This window comes from Anomaloglossus baeobatrachus, chromosome 6 (assembly GCF_048569485.1).
Source record: "Anomaloglossus baeobatrachus isolate aAnoBae1 chromosome 6, aAnoBae1.hap1, whole genome shotgun sequence".
NCBI classification, from domain to species: Eukaryota; Metazoa; Chordata; class Amphibia; order Anura; family Aromobatidae; genus Anomaloglossus; species Anomaloglossus baeobatrachus.
The window spans coordinates 149,721,272-149,742,886 of record NC_134358.1 but is presented as its reverse complement, the minus strand read 5'-3'; the positions used below and the strand labels follow the sequence as shown (position 1 = coordinate 149,742,886).

General features: G+C 43.3%; 1 protein-coding gene across 3 annotated transcripts in view; it reads right to left on the bottom strand.

The window, feature by feature from the left end:
• The window catches only part of CCDC178 (coiled-coil domain containing 178), a 705,487-nt gene that overhangs the window by 482,775 nt on the left and 201,097 nt on the right, over positions 1–21,615 (bottom strand). For all 3 annotated transcript variants that reach the window (XM_075316358.1, XM_075316359.1, XM_075316357.1), the window contains exons 12-14: positions 16,399–16,582; positions 12,164–12,226; positions 5,595–5,756 (exon numbers count right to left, since the gene is read on the bottom strand). In XM_075316358.1, coding sequence (XP_075172473.1) covers positions 5,595–5,756; positions 12,164–12,226; positions 16,399–16,582 — 409 coding nt within the window. The remainder of the gene's footprint in view (positions 1–5,594; positions 5,757–12,163; positions 12,227–16,398; positions 16,583–21,615) is intronic.

The window sequence follows — 21,615 nt, the reverse complement described above, 5'->3', positions numbered from 1 at the left end:
GTCTGAGTGCTGCTGCCAAGGAATGGAGGTGAGCAACAGTTGGAGCATTACTGGATACTGGGAGCCATTGCTGGGTCAACTGGGTATACAGGATCCTTAATAACGTTAGAGGCGAAACGATCGTCGAGGTGGAGGGACGTATATGTTGCCAGCGGCTTCTTGACTGACTAATTTCAGCTGTTTTCAGGTATTAGCGGTTAAACCCATGTTTCATGAACCTTTATACTTGATTAATCTTGCAGCGCACTAAATGTTTGCTGCTCCTTATGCATGGCTGATGTTAAAATGCACAGGACATTGATTATGTATTGCTTATGCAGTTCAATATAACTGGGTTGACATTTGCTGGCTCCTTTTATATGTGTGTATATGTGCACCTTTTAGGACTATTTACACCTATGGAACATGGCGATGTCCAAATCAATTTATTTGGAGAGAAAAAAAAGTTTTTGATATCTTTGTGATACTGGTTATATTGAACAAAAAACGCATTTGCTTAGTTGCAATGAATAATCCTTGAATAATTGGGATATTGTCTCGAATATTCACTATATTTATTATACTAGGGTTCTTATAATCAATACCGCTATTTAAATATTATGTAGATCTCCGATATATTTGAGGAATTTTTTCCATAGCACAGTATTGCACATCTATATATATTCAAATATAATTATCGGAGGTTTTTTGTATGATCAGTTTAAATTATTGGATATATTGCAGCTGTATCAAAATATAGAAAATACTGTCTGGCATGCATTTCAGTTCCTCAAGGAAGTGTTTGTGTTTTGATGTTTGCTTATTTTGTGTAATAAAAAAAAAAAATTCTTATTAAAAATATTCTTCGCATGAATCTCTTGTTCCCATTGTTTGATTTAATAATGATTTATTAAAAATGGCATAATTACTGCCAAATCTTTAGTGTACTCACTTCATCTACACCACTCCTCAAGTGTCACACCTAGAGCTGATCGAACGCCGCAAAAACTGAGACCGGCGGATCACTGCCAGATTTTAAAAAGAGTCCAATCCGCTGCCCATATAAGTAAATGGGGACCGGAATCCGGAGATTAAAAACATTTGTGGAGGGATAGGGGGTAGGAGCGAGCGCGGAATACTCACCGAGGCTGTGTCATGACGGCACACTCCTTCCGAGTCACGCTTTTCCCTTCCGGAGCCAACAATTCAATATTCACTACTTTGCCCACCCACCGGCACGTGTAATTGGTTGCAGATATAGACGCGCCCCCACCCTGAGTGGCAGCGTGTCAGCTGACTGCAACCAATCACAGGCGGCAGGATGGCCGGTGGGCGGGGAAAGCAGTGTAACCCTCGCAAGCATGACTCCAGCTTTTTTTTTTATTTATTTAAATAAATAATTTAAAAAAAATGAACGACGTGCGATCCCCCCAATTTTCATCCTCAGCCATGATAACGCCAGCTGGGGGCTGGTATATGATCAGCCCGCAGCCGCCCAGTATTGCTGCATCTATTAAATGTGACAATCCCGGTGCGATACCGGCCCTTCCTGTTGGCCTGATGCGGTGCCAATCGGGGTAATGAGGGGTTAATAGCAGCTGATACTATATCCTAGGTTTGTGATGGCACAGGCGTCTATGAGATACCTGCATCACAAACCTGTACGTGAATGTAAATAATCCCACACACACAGAAAAATCCTTTATTTGGAATAAAGTACAAAACGCACCCTCCTTCCCCATTTTATTAACCCCCAACACAGCCGTCCAGGCCCGGCGTAATCCACACGAGGTCCCACGACGACACATCTAGCTCTGCTACATCTCAGAGCAAGCAGCCATAGAGAAGACTGCCAGCTTTGAGTGTAGCCCATTACTGAGCCACTATAAGCGATGACTGTCACAGGCTGGGGGGCGCATCAGCCTGGAACCAATCACAGATAAGAGGATGACCGGTGGGCGGGGAAAACACGGAAAGCTGTGTGTATGCCATGACACCGAGTCTCAGTAAGTATGAAACTCTCATTTATTTCTTCTTTTCTTTATTTTTACTTTAATAGCTGAATCCAGATCGTGCACCCGGAATCCCGCACCCGGGTCTGGCACCCAAATATCGTTGAAACCACGTGGATCCGGACTGACTTTTACAGTCCGAATCCAATCAGCCCCAGTCACACCTTAATGATAAACATTAATAGGATAGTGTACCTCCCAATGTTACATGAGAGTGGGGATCAAATGTGTCACATGTCACAATTTAATGTTGAATTTCAAATAATTGCAGCTTCAAATTTCAAACCGTGTGGGAAACCAAATGTTCTATATGTGAAAAGATAATGTTTTGTTGTTTTTTTGTAAATTATGACTTTTTATGTATGTTAAAAATAGATGCAGCTTAAATATAGTTGTTTCAAGCCTTTTTTAACTGATTACGGAATGGCCATAAAATGTAAACGTCTGGGCTCCTAGTCTGCAATAATATTCTAATTGTCACTGCATAGCAGCTATGCGAGATTGTGTAGCTGCGGGAGTGGGGATCTGGCTGTTAGAGATAGCTGGAGTCTCCATAGAGATGCCACAGACTGTCCCTTACCAGCTGTGCCTTGTCCATCACTGTACACAGTCATAGGAAACGCTGTGTCATGTCATGTGATCGTTGTGTATAGAGAGAGAGCAGGAGCTGCAGTGTCGCAGGAGACCAGAACCACTTTGCTGTGCAGCGAAAAGGCTGTATTTCCCCTGTAACTGGGCTGTTAATGCTAGGTCCACTTACAAGGGAAAAGTGACGAAAATAAAAAATATAAATATTGAAATGCCCCCAATAGTTTTTTCTGACCTTAAGGGAGGCAAAATATTTAAAATAAATGATAAAATTAATAAAAAGTAGCAGGTAAAAAATAAATTAAAAATAATAAAAATGCCAGTGTTGATCCAATCACTATTACTACCTCAACCAAAGCAAGAAAGAAAAAAGATATATATAAATAATTGTTACAGAATAGGGAACACACTTTTAAATGTATTTTAGCTGTTCTTTATGGTCATAAAAAAGTAGAAAATACTGATACTTATATCCCTTATTTTCCCACGGATATTGCACAATACCAGAAAAAAAAGCAAATATAACAGTGACATAAAAATTAAGTAACAAAAAGTAATTGAACATCTAAACAAGAAAAAAAAGGACAGCTTTTTAGACCGCATGAATGAAAAAAAACTAAATATGTGCTTGGTCAAGGACGAGAGTAAATGGCCTGGTCTTGAACTGGTAAGGACCTCTATGATCTTGGTACAATGTTACTTTTTTTCAACTTTTATACAGAAATTCAATCATAAATATATCATACTTCAAGTTAAATATTAACCAGCCCTCTTTTCAAGTTACTAAAAATGATGTGTTAAATGGCATAAAACAATAATACATTTGTTATAGGCAAAGACATTGATAAACGTGTCACATCATTTTGTACCTATATCAGTAAGTATAAGATTTTTATTATAGCAGGAAAATCACTTAAATGCTGAAGTGCAGTCTCCTGCAGTCCTATGTAAAACCATACAAGTGCATCTCAATAACTTAGAATACCCTGAAAAAGTTAATTTATTTAAGTAATTCAATACAAAAAGGGAAACACATTTGTTATATAAAGTCATTACAAAGAGAGTGATCTAGATTCAAGTGTCTATTTCTGTTAATGTTGATGATTATGGCTTACAGCTAGAGTTGAGCAGATTGCTAATAATCCGGGTCCGGCGGATTAGTGGCGGGTTGGAGAGAGAGAGAGAGAGGAGAGAGAGAGAGAGAAGAGAGAGCGAGAGAGAGAGAGAGCTAGGGGGGGGCGTGCCAGCATGCAGTGACGGCCGGTGGGCGGGGACCGATCACCACAGCACACTGTAAAAAGCTAGGGGGCATGTCAACCTGCACGAACGGACTGTGGGCGGGGAGCGGCGATGATGCGATCACCGCAGCAGACTGTCACAGGCTGTGGGGCATGTCAGCCTGCACGGACGGACGCTTTGGGGGAGAAAACAAAGAAAGAAGTGTGAAGACCCGGAAGAAGTATGCCGCCATGACACAGAGTGTCGGTAAGTATGAAACGCTTATTTATTTATTGTTTTTTTCATGTTTTATGACTTGCCGAATCCGGATCGCGCACCCGGAATCCCGCGTCCGGGTCGTCCCGGAGATAGCACTGAAACCACGCGGATCCGAACGTTTACAGTCCGGGTCCGCTCAACACTACTTACAGCCAATGAAAGCCCAAAATTCGTTATCTCAGAAAATTAGAGTAATTACTGCAAAACACCTGCAAAAGTTTACTGAGCATTTAACATGGTCCCTTAGTCTGGCTCAGTAGGCTACACAATCATGTGAAAGACTGCTGATTTGACAGATTTGCAGAAGGCAGTCACTGACACACTCCACAAGGAGGGTAAGCCACAAAAGGTCATTGCTAAAGAAGCCAGCTTTTCACAGAGTGCTGTATCCAAGCGTATGAATGCAAAGTTGAGTGGAAGGAATAAGTGTGGTAGAAAAAGGTGCACAAGCAACAGGGAGAACCACAGTTTTGATATGATTATTAAGAAAAGGCCATTCAAAAATTTGGGGGAGATTGACAAGGAGTGGACTGCTGCTGGAGTCAGTGCTTCAAGAGCCTCCACACACAGACGTATCCAGGACATGGGCTACTACTGTTGCATTCCTTGTGTCAAGCCACTCATGACTAATAGACAATGCCAGAAATTGTAAAGAGGAAGATGAGAGACACCAGACCCAACAATGCAGATGAGCTGAAGGCTGTTATCAAAGCAACCTGGGCTTCCATAACACCTCAGCAGTGCCATAGGCTGATCGCCTCCATGCCACGCCGCATTGATGCAGTAATTCATGCAAAAGAGTCCCGACCAAGTATTGAGGCATTTACTGTACAGACTTTTCAGTAGGTCAACGTTTCTGACTTTAAAATAATTTTTTCAGTTAGTCTTATATAATATGCTAATTTTGTGAGATGACTTTTGGGTTTTCATTAGCGGTAAACCATAATCATCAACATTAACAGAAATAAACACTTGAAATAGATCTCTCTGTGTGTAATGACTCTATATAATATATGCGATTCCCTGTTTTTAACAAATTACTGAAATAAATTAACTTTTTGAGGATATTCTAATTTGAGATGCACTTGTATCACTATAAATTGTGCTAAATCGCAAGCTCTGTTTTCCTAACATACACTTGTCAAAATGCTGTCCTGCATCTGATGAACAAAAGTCTGCTGCATTTAAAGATGATGTCAAAGACAGTAAATGTACAATTGACATGATTTATTTATAAAAACTTTTGAACAAATATGATCTCCTTTTACCTGTAGTACTGCGATTTAGTCTACAATATCTATTCTGCCTTTGAAACCTTATCCTGCACAATACTACAGTACCGTGTACCACCACGTCATGCCCTATCCTGTGAATATTCACAATCTAGTCCTAAATTCATCACGACTACATCAATAGAAATCATCGGTTTGAAACATGCAATATCTTAGAATAAATTAGTTAATAAGGATACTTTACTATTTCTGAAAAAAAAACCTAACTCATCCATAAGAAGAATACCTTGGCTTTCTTAGCATGAAAATTTGTTAATTTAGCAATTTCTGCTTCCAGTGCAGCAACTGGCTGTTCAATCTCTTCTGCCGCCTTCACCAATTCCTCTTTCATTTGGTTGTAGTCTTTCTGGTTTTGGTGCCTTTCGGCTATAATTGCATTTATTCTTGCCTGCCAATGTAGAAAAACACATGTACAGATGGAATCCAAATTATTCAACCCTCAAAACAAATTAGGTTTATTACCAAAATATACAAACTTTCTGCTGTTAGCAATAAACCAATGAAACTCAATTTACATAGCGCAACACAACTAATATAACAAGTAGTTTCTCCAAAATCTGACACAGAATGCCACTTTTAATGACCACTGTAATCTCAGAATTATTCAACCCCTTCATGACAAAGGTGGTGTCACAAGTTGATTTTTACAAACATCGCCGACTGTCATGGCGGTGACAAGATCTGTGGAGACTACAGATTCTGGCACTCTGCCTGTGAACTTCTCTGATGTCTGGGATCACCTCAGGCAGATTCATTCGTCATCCCACAAACTTATAGCTCATAGTCAGGCTAGCAAGAGTTAATCTCGGCTGGACTGCTTATTAGTATCCTTTGATCTCATGCTGTGGGGGAGCCAATCACATTTACTCCTCTCCTATATACAGTGCCTACAAGTAGTATTCAACCCCCTGCAGATTTAGCAGGTTTACACATTCAGAATTAACTTGGCATTGTGACATTTGGACTGTAGAACAGCCTGGGAGTGTGAAATGCACTGCAGCAAAAAAGAATGTTATTTCTTTTTTTATTTTTTTTTTTAAAATTGTGAAAAGTTTATTCAGAGGGTCATTTATTATTCAACAACCTCAAACCACAAGAATTCTGTTTGGTTCCCCTAAAGTATTGAGAAGTATTTTAGGCACAAAGAACAATGAGCTTCACATGTTTGGATTAATTATCTCTTTTTCCAGCCTTTTCTGACTAATTAAGACCCTCCCCAAACTTGTGAACAGCACTCATACTTGGTCAACATGGGAAAGACAAAGGAGCATTCCAAGGCCATCAGAGACAAGATCGTGGAGGGTCACAAGGCTGGCAAGGGGTACAAAACCCTTTCCAAGGAGTTGGGCCTACCTGTCTCCACTGTTGGGAGCATCATCCGGAAGTGGAAGGCTTATGGAACTACTGTTAGCCTTCCACGGCCTGGACAGCCTTTGAAAGTTTCCACCCGTGCCAAGGCCAGGCTTGTCCGAAGAGTCAAGGCTAACCCAAGGACAACAAGTAAGGAGCTCCGGGAAGATCTCATGGCAGTGGGGACATTGGTTTCAGTCAATACCATAAGTAACGTACTCCACCGCAATGGTCTTCGTTCCGGACGAGCCCGTAAGGTACCTTTACTTTCAAAGCGTCATGTCAAGGCTCGTCTACAGTTTGCTCATGATCACTTAGAGGACTCTGAGACAGACTGGTTCAAGGTTCTCTGGTCTGATGAGACCAAGATCGAGATCTTTGGTGCCAACCACACACGTGACGTTTGGAGACTGGATGGCACTGCATACGACCCCAAGAATACCATCCCTACAGTCAAGCATGGTGGTGGCAGCATCATGCTGTGGGGCTGTTTCTCAGTCAAGGGGCCTGGCCATCTGGTCCGCATCCATGGGAAGATGGATAGCACGGCCTACCTGGAGATTTTGGCCAAGAACCTCCGCTCCTCCATCAAGGATCTTAAGATGGGTCGTCATTTCATCTTCCAACAAGACAACGACCCAAAGCACACAGCCAAGAAAACCAAGGCCTGGTTCAAGAGGGAAAAAATCAAGGTGTTGCAGTGGCCTAGTCAGTCTCCTGACCTTAACCCAATTGAAAACTTGTGGAAGGAGCTCAAGATTAAAGTCCACATGAGACACCCAAAGAACCTAGATAACTTGGAGAAGATCTGCATGGAGGAGTGGGCCAAGATAACCCCAGAGACCTGTGCCGGCCTGATCAGGTCTTATAAAATACGATTATTAGCTGTAATTGCAAACAAGGGTTATTCCACAAAATATTAAACCTAGGGGTTGACTAATAATTGACCCACACTTTTATGTTGAAAATGTATTAAAATTTAACTGAGCAACATAACTTGTTGGTTTGTAAGATTTATGCATCTGTTAATAAATCCTGCTCTTGTTTGAAGTTTGCAGGCTCTAACTTATTTGCATCTTATCAAACCTGCTAAATCTGCAGGGGGTTGAATACTACTTGTAGGCACTGTATGCTGACTGGACACTTTTTTTAATGCCAGCTATAGCTTTTCTACCTGGTCGGGTGGGGTGTTGTGATCCAGACTTACTGGTGGTTGAAGTACTTGTTGTCTTTTTGTTGCTGCCTAACGTCTCTTGCTTTTATACTTAGGGGGGCTTTACACGTTGCGACATCACTACCAATAAATCGTCGGGGTCACGTCGTTAGTGACGCACATCCGGTGCCGGTAGCGACATCGCAACATGTAAATCCTAGGTGCGACGATGAAAGAGCACAGAAGCGAACAATATCGCTGATCTGTGTAACGTCGGTCATTTCTATAATGTCGGTTTGACCGCAGGTACAATGTTGTTTGTCATTCCTGCAGCTCCACACATCGCTGTGTGTAAACCCGCAGGAGCGACAAACATCTCCTTACCTGCGTCCCGACGGCAATGCGGAAGGGAGAAGGTGGGCGGGATGTTATGTCCCGCTCATCTCCGCCCCTCCGCTTCTATTGGCCAGCCGATTAGTGATGTCGCGGTGACGTCGCTGTGACGCCGAACGCACCTCCTCCTTGAAGGAGGGATTGTTCGGCAGTCACAGCGACGTCGCCGAGCAGGTATGTGCGTGTGAAGCTGCCGTAGCGATAATGTTCGCTACGGCAGCAAGCACCACATATCGCATGTGTGACGAGGGCGGGTGCTATCGTGCTGGACATCACTAGCAATTGCTAGCGATGTCGCAACGTGTAAAGCCCACCTTAGTCTCTTATTGTTTGTTCCTGTAAGTTTGCAGTATGACTAAGTTTTGTTTTTTTCTCTCTCTGTCTTTATCTGTGTTACCATCATACTCTCACAATCCTGCCCCTTCCTTCCCTGGGAGAAAAAAATTTAGTTCTGGTCAGGAATCAGAGTTAATACAGAGGTTAGAGATAGCCTGGGGTCCCCTGGCGTGAGGGACAGTATAAGAGCCCAATGTCCCTTGCTATCCTACAGTCCCATTGTGACAGGTGTTTAGTACTTAGTAGAGCACTTTTGGCTGTTATGACCTAGTCAGACACCAGCTTCTAGCAGCATTTTGGAGGAATCTTAGCTCCAGCAGTTTACTAATATTGTAAAATTGTCAATACATTGGTCCCAAAAGTTAAAGAAGCACTGACTACCAATACTTTTATTTATAAGCTAAAACTGTGTAAAGGAGAGCGAATTGTAGTGTAGGTGTGCTAATGTACTTACAGATCACAATCTTCCTCGATTTCTAACACCACTCCAGTCCTTTTCTGACTGACATGACTTCATTTCTGACATGTTGGGTCACACCGGTGTCTATGTGTGACCCAGAAATTGCTTTTATGGTGTAAGCCTATGCAGCGTCAGAACTAGGGTTTATAGACTTAAGGTACCGATATCGCCAGCGTGCATACCCGCCCCCATCGGTTGTGCGACACGGGCCAATCACTGCCCGTGTCGCACAACATCGCCCGGAACCGTCACACGGACTTACCTTCCCTGCGACGTCGCTGTGACCGGCGAACCGCCTCCTTTCTAAGGGGGCGGTTCGTTCAGCATCACAGCGACGTCACAGCAGCATCACTGAACCGCCGCCCAATAGAAGCGGAGGGGCGGAGATGAGCGGGACGTAACATCCCGCCCACCTCCTTCCTTCCGCATTGTGGCCGGGGCGCAGGTAAGGTGAGCTTCCTCGTTCCTGTGGTGTCACACGGAGCGATTTGTGCTGCCGCAGGAACGAGGAACAACTTCGTTACTGCTGCAGTAACGATATTTGAGAATGGACCCCCATGTCACCGATGAGCGATTTTTCACGTTTTTGCGACGATGAAAAATCGCTCATAGGTGTCACACGCAACGGCATCGCTAAAGCGACCCGATGTGCGTCACAAATTCTGTGGCCCCAACGAGATCACTTGAGCGATGTCGTAGCGTGTAAAGCCCGCTTTACATTGTAAAAGCGACTTCTACCTCACAAATACAGACAATTCTAACTTACATTTACTCATATCTCAACATTTAAGCCAACAAACAACCTCTGGCCCACATCCTCTCTCTACTTATCAGAGTATAACTGAAATTTTTCATGTGCGTCTCCTCTTCTTTGAATTTTTCCTCCTTATTTTCTATTCCACTCACCCCTTCCTTAAAAAGAAGTCCATCCTGTGGATCAGCTGACCAACTAGAGCTAAATCAAATCAGCTAAAATTGCTGAGAAGGTTTCTGGAGGCCACAGCAGTATTAAACAATGCCCTTACACATAAATAGGCGACCATGTAGCATATAGTGGAGCTGAGTCCTCCAAAGCCGAGGTTTCTCTCTACTGGCTAACAAAGGTAGGTCTCAAGCTTTCACCATCCATCTTCTTTATAAAGACATTATGGAAAATCAAATTTAAAAGCAATGTAAAATCTTAGCCCCACAGATAACTTATAAAAGGCCCATGATATCTCCATTAACTGACTGCTCTTCCTACAATTTCTTTTCCAGCATTGCATCCTATAACAAAGCAGCAATGCTGAAAAACGTATCCTTAAAAAAGGTTGTAAGGGACTTTAATATTGATGACCTAGCGTAGGATTGGTCATCAACGTCCGATTGGTGGGGGTGCGATAACCAGTAAACCCTCCCCGATTAGCTGTTCCACCGGCCGGAACTATGGTACTCTGGTATGGAGCTGCACAACTCAGTCAACTGTATAGTGGCTGTTGCTGGGTACTACATATCTGCCTCTTAATCGAATTAATAGGGGGCGAATGTGAAGCATCCAACCATGGCTACTATTCTGTCTACAGAGGTGTGCTGTACAGTTCCGCAACTGAGTACTTATGGCCCTCGGCAGCACCAGGAACAGTTGATCATTGGAACTGGAGGGTGTTGAACCTCCTCCGATCAGACATTGATGACCTATCAAAAGGATAGGTCATCAGTGTTAAAGTCCCAGAAAACCCATTTAACCAATCATCCCCTAACCTGGAATATCTTAGCAATATGCCATTACTTTATAATAAAATAATCCTTTACTCTGTAGTTATAGTAAAAACAAATCTCTACAAGTGGCATTGGAGAAAGCACAGTTCACATTAGCAACACAACAATGCTGCTGATCCAAAATGGTTTATTATTGAGTCACATTGAGACTTGTGACATACTGCGGCTATGACAGAGTCACAAATGTGTTGCATTTTCTGTCACAAGTGACTGATTTATCATAGAATTCAATGCAGTAGCAAGTGATATGTGACTTGTCACAACTTGGCTCTTACCATACATAAAAAAAATCGGAGCTCTAATAAGTAGCAGACAAGTTGCACGGTGTCACGGGAGTGTATGGGTAACTGGAGCAGGGATCTCTAAACTGGCCCTCAGAGTAGGGACCTTGCGCGGTCTTTTATCCCAAAGGTAGGCCTGATGGTAGCCAGGTCTGGACTGCCAGCGTGACCCTAACTACTGAACCCTAAACTAACACTCCCTCTCCCCAGTCCAGGAGAGGGCCGGGAACGGAGAAGCAAACCACACAAATACCTCAGACAGGTGAAAAACCAAAATACACACACTGCAATCAGACACAGGGGAGAGACAATATATGCCCAGGAGGAAATAAAACACAAGGAGGAAATAAACTAACAACGGGGATATTTCCATACCACACAGAAGCACACAACAGATCACAAGGCTCTGGATCACTACAATAGGATTGGTATTCACTGCAGCAAAGCTAAACGATTATCGGCAGGATCTTAAATAGGAAGGAGAAGGATGAAATTGGCATTTAGCAACCTCTTTCTATAGTTCCCCAGGTCAGCAGGAATTAAGTCCTGCAGGACTGAGGAACAGAGCACATGAAACAGCCAACGCCCAGCTCTGGCTGAACAACTAGGAGACATCAGATTGCTTGTCAGACTCTGCAGTGTGAACAGAGCCTGACGATGTTGTGGCACCAAATGAGTTTGGAACTGAACATCACATGGCACACGGCTGGTGTTGTTGTGACTTTTATGAAAATTGCTGTCGCCGTGTAGCCCCAGCCTAAATGTATCACTCAGGCATGTTTTACATTTTACTGAAAACAACAATTTTACTCTAGAAAATTAGAATAAGATTAAATGAAACAGGTGAGTAAATTCTATAACTCACATTTTAATAAATTGATGAAGCAATTGATGGATTGCTCTAATTAATAATTACTTTTTTAGCATGGAGAAATAATTACATATTTCAGGACAAATAGGCCCCGGGCTCATGATTATAGTTTGTGACCTAGAATTGTGTCCCGTTCACCAGCACAAATCCTGATCCTATGAGGGAGTATCTGCTTCTGGCTGATAGAACTTACCTGTATTAACTGTGCGGCTTTCACCTCTTCGATAACTTGTCTCCTCAATGTGTCAGTCAGGTTCTTCAGAAATAAAGATACATAAATCACAATAAGATTATGGAGGCAATACAGTATTACTTCAAAAAATAGAGAAATCTGTTGACCAAAATTAAGGGAGTTGCCACCTTACAAAATGTTTTAAAAAATTGCTATTCCCTAGTGCGGGGTGGAGGCATGCCTGGCTATTTCTGGTAGACACACAGGTCGAACATGTGCACTTCTGCTTTACTCATGTTGGGTTCAAGCGCTCCATTCTCATTTTGTAGAGCCCTGTTCTCAGGATCATGGGGGGTCCCAGCAGTAGGACCCACAACGACCGGTAATCTATAGGGTAGGGGATAATTTACTATCTTGGGAATAGTGTTTGATGCTAATTTTTTTTATTGTATTATTGTACTTGTTTAAAGGGGTATTCCCATCTCCAAAATTCTATCCCAATATATAGTAGGTGTAATAATAATAATATTAGCAAATACCGTATATACTCGAGCATAAGCCGATCCGAGTATAAGCAGAGGCACCTAATTTTACCACAAAAAACTGGAAAAACTTATTGACTCGTATATGCAGCAGCTACTGGTAGTAATGTGTCCATATTGTCTCCTGTAGTAATGAGCCCATATTCTCCCCTGTAGTAATGTGTCCATATTGTCTCCTGTAGTAATGTGTCCATATTGTCTCCTGTAGTAATGAGCCCATATTCTCCCCTGTAGTAATGTGTCCATATTGTCTCCTGTAGTAATGTGTCCATATTGTCTCCTGTAGTAATGAGCCCATATTGTCCCCTGTAGTAATGTGTCCATATTGTCTCCTGTAGTAATGTGTCCATATTGTCTCCTGTAGTCATGAGCCCATATTGTCCCCTGTAGTAATGTGTCCATATTGTCTCCTGTAGTAATGTGTCCATATTGTCTCCTGTAGTAATGTGTCCATATTGTCTCCTGTAGTAATGTGCCCATATTGTCCCCTGTAGTAATGTGTCCATATTGTCTCCTGTACTAATGTGTCCATATTGTCTCCTGTAGTAATGTGCCCATATTGTCTCCTGTAGTAATGTGTCCATATTGTCTCCTGTAGTAATGTGTCCATATTGTCTCCTGTAGTAATGAGCCGATATTGTCCCCTGTAGTAATGTGTCCATATTGTCTCCTGTAGTAATGTGTCCATATTGTCTCCTGTAGTCATGAGCCCATATTGTCCCCTGTAGTAATGTGTCCATATTGTCTCCTGTAGTAATGTGTCCATATTGTCTCCTGTAGTAATGTGTCCATATTGTCTCCTGTAGTAATGTGTCCATATTGTCTCCTGTAGTAATGTGCCCATATTGTCCCCTGTAGTAATGTGTCCATATTGTCTCCTGTACTAATGTGTCCATATTGTCTCCTGTAGTAATGTGCCCATATTGTCTCCTGTAGTAATGTGTCCATATTGTCTCCTGTAGTAATGTGCCCATATTGTCTCCTGTAGTAATGAGCCCTCTAGTAATGTGCCTATCCTATAGTAGCGTCCTCATTCTGGCTTTGCGGTGTTGCAAATCATTCAAGTGAAGTAAAGTGCTGACAATAACAACGACGGTCCCATGCACAGGCCACGATCATCGAGGGATCTGTATGCCTGCAGACCACAAGAAACAGGTAAGAGGACACCGCCGGAATGGAGGGCAAGTGAGAATTACTTTTTGTGGAACCCTCACTCTTGTATAAGTGGAAAAGAGTGTTTTCAGCATTAAAAAAGGACTGAAAAACGCGGCTTACACTCGAGTATATAAGGTACGTCCAATTACAAAAGTGGTATAGCTCTTTTGTTTCACTGTATTGCTTACCTCATGCTCAGGACATTGCAGGACCTTAGGTATCCATGACCACAAGCAACTAATAAACTGAGCAATGCCCTGAACATGAGGTAAGCGACATAGTGAATCAGGAGAACTATACTACATTTGTAATTGGAGGTATTTGCTATTATTATTAAATATTATTATTACACCTATTACATTTTAGAATAGGATCTTGGAGATGGGAATAACCCTTTAAGCAAAACTCCGCCAATGTCCGATTCCACTTTTGGAAGCTCCACTTTTGGGCCTATGTTTGAAGCACTGGAAATGATCGTCCTGCCAACTACTTGATGCAGTAGATCACAGATGAACCGGTGATTGACATCATTTCTTGAGTGTCATGAGAGACAGAAGAACATACAGCAGCGGAGCTTTGTAACGGGAGCGTGCGGAGCGGTAAGGTTTAGTGTGGCTTATAAATATACACTGGACACCCCTTTAAGACTAGACTATGCTATTGAAACCAATTTTCAATTATTACTCCGATAAGCCTAATAAAAATCTGCCTAAAATAAAAAAGATAAGTAACTTAGCAATATTGCTCTATTACGGATGGCCGCCTTCCTCTACATCCTCAGGGCATTGTCCACAATAACATGATGGCTCTTCTCATAACACTGTATGATGGGGCCTGTCAGGACTCTATGGAGGTTGCAGTTTTTGTGACACAAAAAGTATTGTATATTACGCCATTCTTGCCTTCAAATCCTTCATACCAGAGTTCCCTGACAGATACAGAATAACAATAGTGAGAACAAAGCCTGAGACAACAGATTGAAATAATGGTCTCTTTCACCAGAAAATCAAGCAAATGATATAATTCTACTTTTACAATATTTCCTGTTTTTACCAGGTCTATATACACAAAGTATAATTGGTATTAGCAGAAATAAGTGATCGGGTATTATAGATTTGTGGTTCGCACACAGTATGTCGCCCAACGTGTACGATCAGCGTCTGATGTGTTACAGAGCACTGCCACCTAGTGGAGCATTAGAATATCACCACCTTTTCATTGTGATGAAGCTAGTGCTCTAAATAATGGCTAAAGAGTGTGTGGTCACCCTATAAAAGGACACCAATAACAATAGGCCATTCAGCAATTTCTTTTAGCTTTCTAGTAAAGCAGGATAAAACATGTCAGCCCTTACAGTTCACATATATGGATGTTCTCAGGACTGCAGATGAGGAGCGCACCCCCGCTCTGCCTCCTTGCTTCCTGCATAGTAGTGCATGTTGCCTCGTGGCTTTGTCGCAGGCCCAAACTGTGAGTTTCCCCATGTTGCTAGCACAAGTAGCTATGTCTCGCAGCATCAGAGGGTGCAGGGGCACAGAAGCTGGCTAGATCAAGCATTATGGCCGACTTCACAGCAGTGCCTGCGAGCTCTATAGCAGGAAACTGGCCACCGCTGATAGACTACCAACATAGCCGGTAATCTAGGTAGCTGGACACAACAGGATTAAAGCTACTCTGCTCTTGAGAATCGAGATGATTAATAATAAGAGGTAATATACAAAGTTGGTTGTTTTTGTAAGCACTTTGCAACTCTACTAATTTATGATGATGACCTCTTTAAAGGGAATCTCTCAGCAGGTTTTTGCTATTTAATTTGAGAGTAGCATAATGTAGGGGTAAAGGCACTGATTCCAGGGATGTGTCACTGATTGGGCTGTGTGCTGTGGTTTAAGTACAATCAGTGTTTTATTCCCAGGAGGTTATCACTAGAAGACTAGGTCTCACATGCAGACTAGTCCAGCTAATCTGTACAACCCTGCCCCCACCACTGATTGGCAGCATGCTGACACTGCACTGTACACAGGCAGCTGCCAATCAGGGGTGTGTGAGGGGCTAAACAGAGCTCAGCATTCTGACCACTACTACAACAACAATGAAGAAAACAGGGATTGTGTCAAAACTACACCAAGCATTTCAGTAAGAGACACATCTCTGGTATCAGGCTGTATGCCCCTACACTATACTGCTCTCAGATTACATAGCAAAAACCTTCTGATAGACTGACTTTAATTGCACGTAGTACTTTCACATTTTATAGTCCATTTTCATCTTATTAGCTCAAAATCACCCATTCAAATGACTGCGTACATTAAGAAAACGAATAGCACTTAGATGTCATCCGTGTATCATGAGTGCTGACTATTTTTCACTGTGTTGTTTTTTTTTCTATTAAACTGACACAAAGCAAAAATGGAACCAACATAGTGAATAATGGTCCTTGCTGGTATCATGTCTCCTCATACAGCGAGTAACACTATGGGGGTTTGCAGTAGAAGGCAGCATTATGTGTGATGCATCCTGTGTATAAAGTACAATAACATTACTCTCTGCCGTTATCACCTTTAGGCGGGATTCTTCTTTAGACGACTGGTATTCCAGCTCTGATAGTTTCCTCTTGGACGCAGCATGGCTAGCGGACACGTGAGAGAGCTCTTTACTCGTATTATGCGTCTGCTCTTCATTTCGCAGATGACTTTTCTGCATGCGTTTAATGTCGATTTCAAGTTTACTCTTCATCTTATGACTACAGTGATGAAAAACAAAAATCAATGTTCGCTTTCCTGTTATGATCAAAGAAACTACAGTTTTGTCAGACAGTGACCTACAAAGACTGAGCATATTAATTACAGAGAATAATAAATGGAAGCAGAAGGGAAGGTGCAGGACGCTGCGGCCTAATGAAGTAATGGCTACAAATCGGCGCTTTACAGAACAAATTCATCGGCAGCTTACAGAACAAATATTAAAGGCGCATTCCCATCTCCAAGATCCTATCTCAATATGTAGTAGATGTAATAATAATATTAGCAAATACAGCTAATTAGAAATGTAGTATAGTTCTCCTGATAAAGCCATGTGACTTACCTTATGCGCAGGTATTGCATCTTAGGTATACATGGTTACGACTACAAGCAACTAAAGGCCGCTTTACACGCAACGACATCGCTAACGAGATGTCGTTGGGGTCACAGAATTCGTGATGCACATCCGGCCTCGTTAGCGACGTTGTTGCGTGTGAAACGTACGAGTGACCGCTAACGATCACAAATACTCACCTAATCGTTGATCGTTGACACGTCATTCAAATGTCAAATATCGTTGATGGTGCTGGACGCAGGTTGTTCGTCGTTCCTGCGGCAGCACATATCGCTACGTGTGACACCCCAGGAACGAGGAACAACACCGTACCTGCGTCCTCCGGCAACGAGGTGGGCGTCACTTTCTTTCGGCTGCTCTCCCCCCCTCCACTTCTATTGGCCGCCTGCCGTGTGACTTCGCTGTGACACCGCATGAAGTCGCTAGGAAGGTAAGTATAGTGTGATGGGGACTAGCGATATTGTGCGCCACGGGCAGCGATTTGCCAGTGACGCACAACCGACGGAGGCGGGTGCGATCGCTAGCAACATCACTAGCGATGTCGCAGCGTGTAAAGCAGCCTTAACTAACTGTCACTATATGAGTGGACGTCATCATGGATACTGTGACGACATGGACTCTCATGGGTTAAAGTTTCTTAACATTCAGCCAGACGTATTGTTCTTTTGTGTAGTACCTCATGTTTGCTTAGCTATTGTATCTCCAGACTCTTCCAGTAATCATTGTATTGTAGTTGTGTATTGCTAATGTAATTACCTTAGTAGCCATTGTCTAGTCGGTGACTTGCCGACTCCATGTAGATATCCTCAGTCTTTCTATGCACATCATTTAAATGAACATTATCCATGCAGCTTGAAATTCATCCAATGGGAGAAGCAATCTTGTCCAACCAATCGATGAGGACGCATTGTATCCTAAGGGAAGGTTATGGCTATAAAAGGGACTTCTTTAAGCCACCAGGGTTGATGAAGATTGATGGATGCTGATGGATCCAGTCTAAGCTCTTTGGAGCTGACTAGAGGATCAGGATATCTTATGGCTTCAATCTAGGGACTCCGGTTCCGGTTGGAGACCATATCCACAGCCTAGGGATTTCGACTCCGGCTGCCAGGATTGTAACATCATACCAGGACTACCTAAGGAGGACACTCAGGTTGGGACAGTTCAGTCACCTGTTACAGACTTTGCAGACCTCACACAGCTTCCTGAATCTGGCATTATTCCTTTCTCGGTGGGTGCCCGCCAAAAGCGGGGTGCTGCTGGACTGGAGTAAGCGGCCCTGGAAGCTCTGAGGCATGGACATTCTAAATCCCTGGTGAGCCAGCGGAAGGGTGAGACACTGTTGCCTGTTACATTTGCATTTGTGTGTTTTGCTGGTTATGTGCCATTAATTGTTTGGGGATCCAATAAAGTCAAATTATTGTGGTTCCCTCACCCTGTGTTGTCTGAGTAGTGTTACGCCCACGGTTAAGGAGGCCGGCGTTCAGTTGGGATGAGCCCTGAGCCACGCTGTCTTTCTAAAGGCGGCGGGTTTTAGTGGACGTGAGCACCCACTGAGCCCCGTGTCTCCACAGATACCTAAGCTGCAATGCCCTGCACATGAGGTAATGATTTGTGGAATGGAAGTCAAATGTGCATAAACCATCTTAATTGTCTGTAGTCTGAATTAAAGCGGCCTTTACACGCTACGATATTTCTAGCAATTGCTAGCGATATCGTATGCAAAAGCACCTGCCTCCGTCGTGCATGCGATATCGTGTGATTGCTGCCGCAGCGAACATTATCGCTACGGCAGCGTCACACGCACTTACCTGGTCGGCGGCGGCGCTGTGGAGGTGCGTTCGGCATCACCGCGACGTCACCGCGACGTCACTATGCGGCCGGCCAATCAAAGCGGAGGGGTGGAGATGAGCGGGATGAACATCCCGCCCACCTACTTCCTTCCTTATTGCGGGCAGGACGCAGGTAAGGAGATGTTCCTCGCTCCTGCGGTGTCACACACAGCGATGTGTGCTGCCGCAGGAACGAGGAACAACATCTATAAACAACCATTAACAATTTTTGGTTTTAGAATGACCTCTCCATGGTGAACGATTTTCACCACTTTGGAGGACGTTTAAGGTCGCTGGTAAGTGTTACACGCTGCGATACCGTTAATGACGCCGGATGTGCGCCACTAACAACGTGACCCCGACGATAAAACATTAACGATATCGTAGCGTGTAAAGCCCCATTAAGAGTCAAATATCTGCATGCATGCAAAATATCCACACAGTGATCAATAATCAAAAGAGATCTGATCAAAGCAGAAAAAAAACTGCTTATTTTAAGAAAGTAAGATACTTTTATAATGGTCAACAAAAAAGGGGGAGCCAACACTGCTTAAGAATGGTATGCAAACAATTAAAAGTGAAAATTCACATATTATTCCAGCTGTACTATAATGCAAAATGAGATTTTTAGCAAATAATTTATCAATTTTTTGAGCCGCCCCTGCCATGTCATGGCAAGTCTCAATAGGGGGGTCCTACTCTATATTTAATATGTACATTGTGCTATGCGGCCTCCAAAATTCACTAAAAGCAGACCCATATTGAAGCAACACATATACCTTTAACATTTCAGAAACCGCTTCCATGTTTTCAAGGAAAGGCAATTGAGAATGAAGGCAATCCAGGTCCCAGCATGTGCAGCGAACGCCACACACGCCGGGACAATGTCAGAAATGACCCTCACAGTGCCAGACCAGGGTCCATGAATGAAGGTGGAACAGGTCCAAGTATAAGGTGCTTAATAGGGATGAGCAAGCATGCTCGCCGCTACTCGGTGCTCACCCGAGCATCTCAGTGCTTGGTATACTCGGCGAGCTCCGAGTACCGGCGAGATGTTCGGACAAATGCTCGGTTCCCCCTCCCTCCATGTGGGCGGTATTTACAGAGTCAGCCCACATGCAGGGATTGGCTGTCACACACTGTAATGCCACAACCAACATGGCGTCATCAGCTCTATATGACAGCTGACGGCGATGTGCTCGGCAGTATGATCCACAGTCAGCTAGTGTATGGGAGGTGCTGCTGAGCTAGGGACAGATTTAGTGTGTAGGTAGTGTAGGTACTAGGAGACGTAACGTCACCACTGCCATCGTTGCCATAGTAACCTACCAAGCGGGTTACAATAGCATCGGTGATCTCAGATTACCGGGGCCGCTATGGATTGGATCTTGCAGGAGCCGTAGGATTTAACTCCCTGTTTACCGGCGCCGCTTATGCAGGAGCCGCTGAATAGCAGCGCCGGGAATCAGCTAATCGGAGATCACCGTTGCTGTAGTAGCCTGCTCAATAGGTTACTATGGCAATGGTGGCAGCAGTGACGTCACCGCCTACTAACCCACCGCAACCTCTGCTCAACTTACACAGCACGGGGAGAAGCAGTGTTCTTCTTCCCTGTGCTGTGTAGTATAGCAGAGCTGCAGAGGTAGAAGAAAACAGAAGACCAGGATCGTGGAGGGGTAAGAGGGAGTAATAAAGATGGAATTCCTAAGTGTGTCTGAGTATTTATTTACAATAAAGTATTTTTTCTCTGTGTGATGTCTTTTTTTAACCCTTTATTGGAGATTCTTAATGGCCAGGTCAAACTTGGCCTGACATCAAGAATCTCAGGCTTAATACCAGCTGGTAAAACAAAGCTGGTATTAACCCCTTATTACCCAGCATGCCACCTGGCACTTAGGCCGCTGGTAGAGTTGGATACAGTGCCAAAAGATGGCGCTTCTATGAAAGCAGCATTTTCTGGGGGTGGCTGCGGACTGCAATTCACAGCGGGGGGGGGGGGAGAAAGCTTGGGCCAACCTGTGCTGCGGATTCCAATCCCCAGCTGCCTAATTGTACCTGGCTGGATACAAAAATTGGGCGAAGCTCACGTAATTTTTTTTTAATTGAATTCATGAAATAATTAAAAAAAAGGACTTCCCTATATTTTTGGTTCCCAGCTGGGTACAAATCTGCAGCTGGGGGTTGGGGGCAGCCCGTTACTGCCTGCTGTACCTGGGTAGCATACAAAAATATGGCAAAGCCCACGTCATTTTTATTTTTTTTAGTTTCTTGGAAAACAACTTAAAAAAAGGGCTTCCCTGGATTTTTCATTGCCAGTGAAGATAACACCAAGCAGTGGGGGTTAACAGCCAGTAGCTGCTTGGGTTACCCTTGGCTAGCAATAGAAAATGCAGCGGTAGCCTACGCATTTTTTTTCCCCTTAACCCTTTGGTTAGGGTTATGTGTTTGGGTTTTTTTCTTTTATCTTGTGTTTTGTTTTGTGTTAGGAGTGTTTAAACTAGGAATGGGGGGCGAGGGTATTCACTTTATAGAAGGGGAATGTAGTGCAGATAGTGACCAGGGCACAAGAAATGAAATTGGGGGTGGTACGGGGGGAAGGGTTAGGACAGTTAATACAGTAAGCAGGAATACAGGTACAGAGTCATACGTAACGTGCATGTACACTAATGCCCGAAGCCTCACAAATAAGGTGGAGGAATTAGAATTAATATTGTTGGAAGAAAATTATGATATAGTTGGGATATCAGAGACATGGCTGGATGAGAGCTATGACTGGGCTGTTAATTTACAGGGTTATAGCCTATTCAGGAATGACCGTACAAATAAGCGAGGGGGAGGTGTGTGTCTA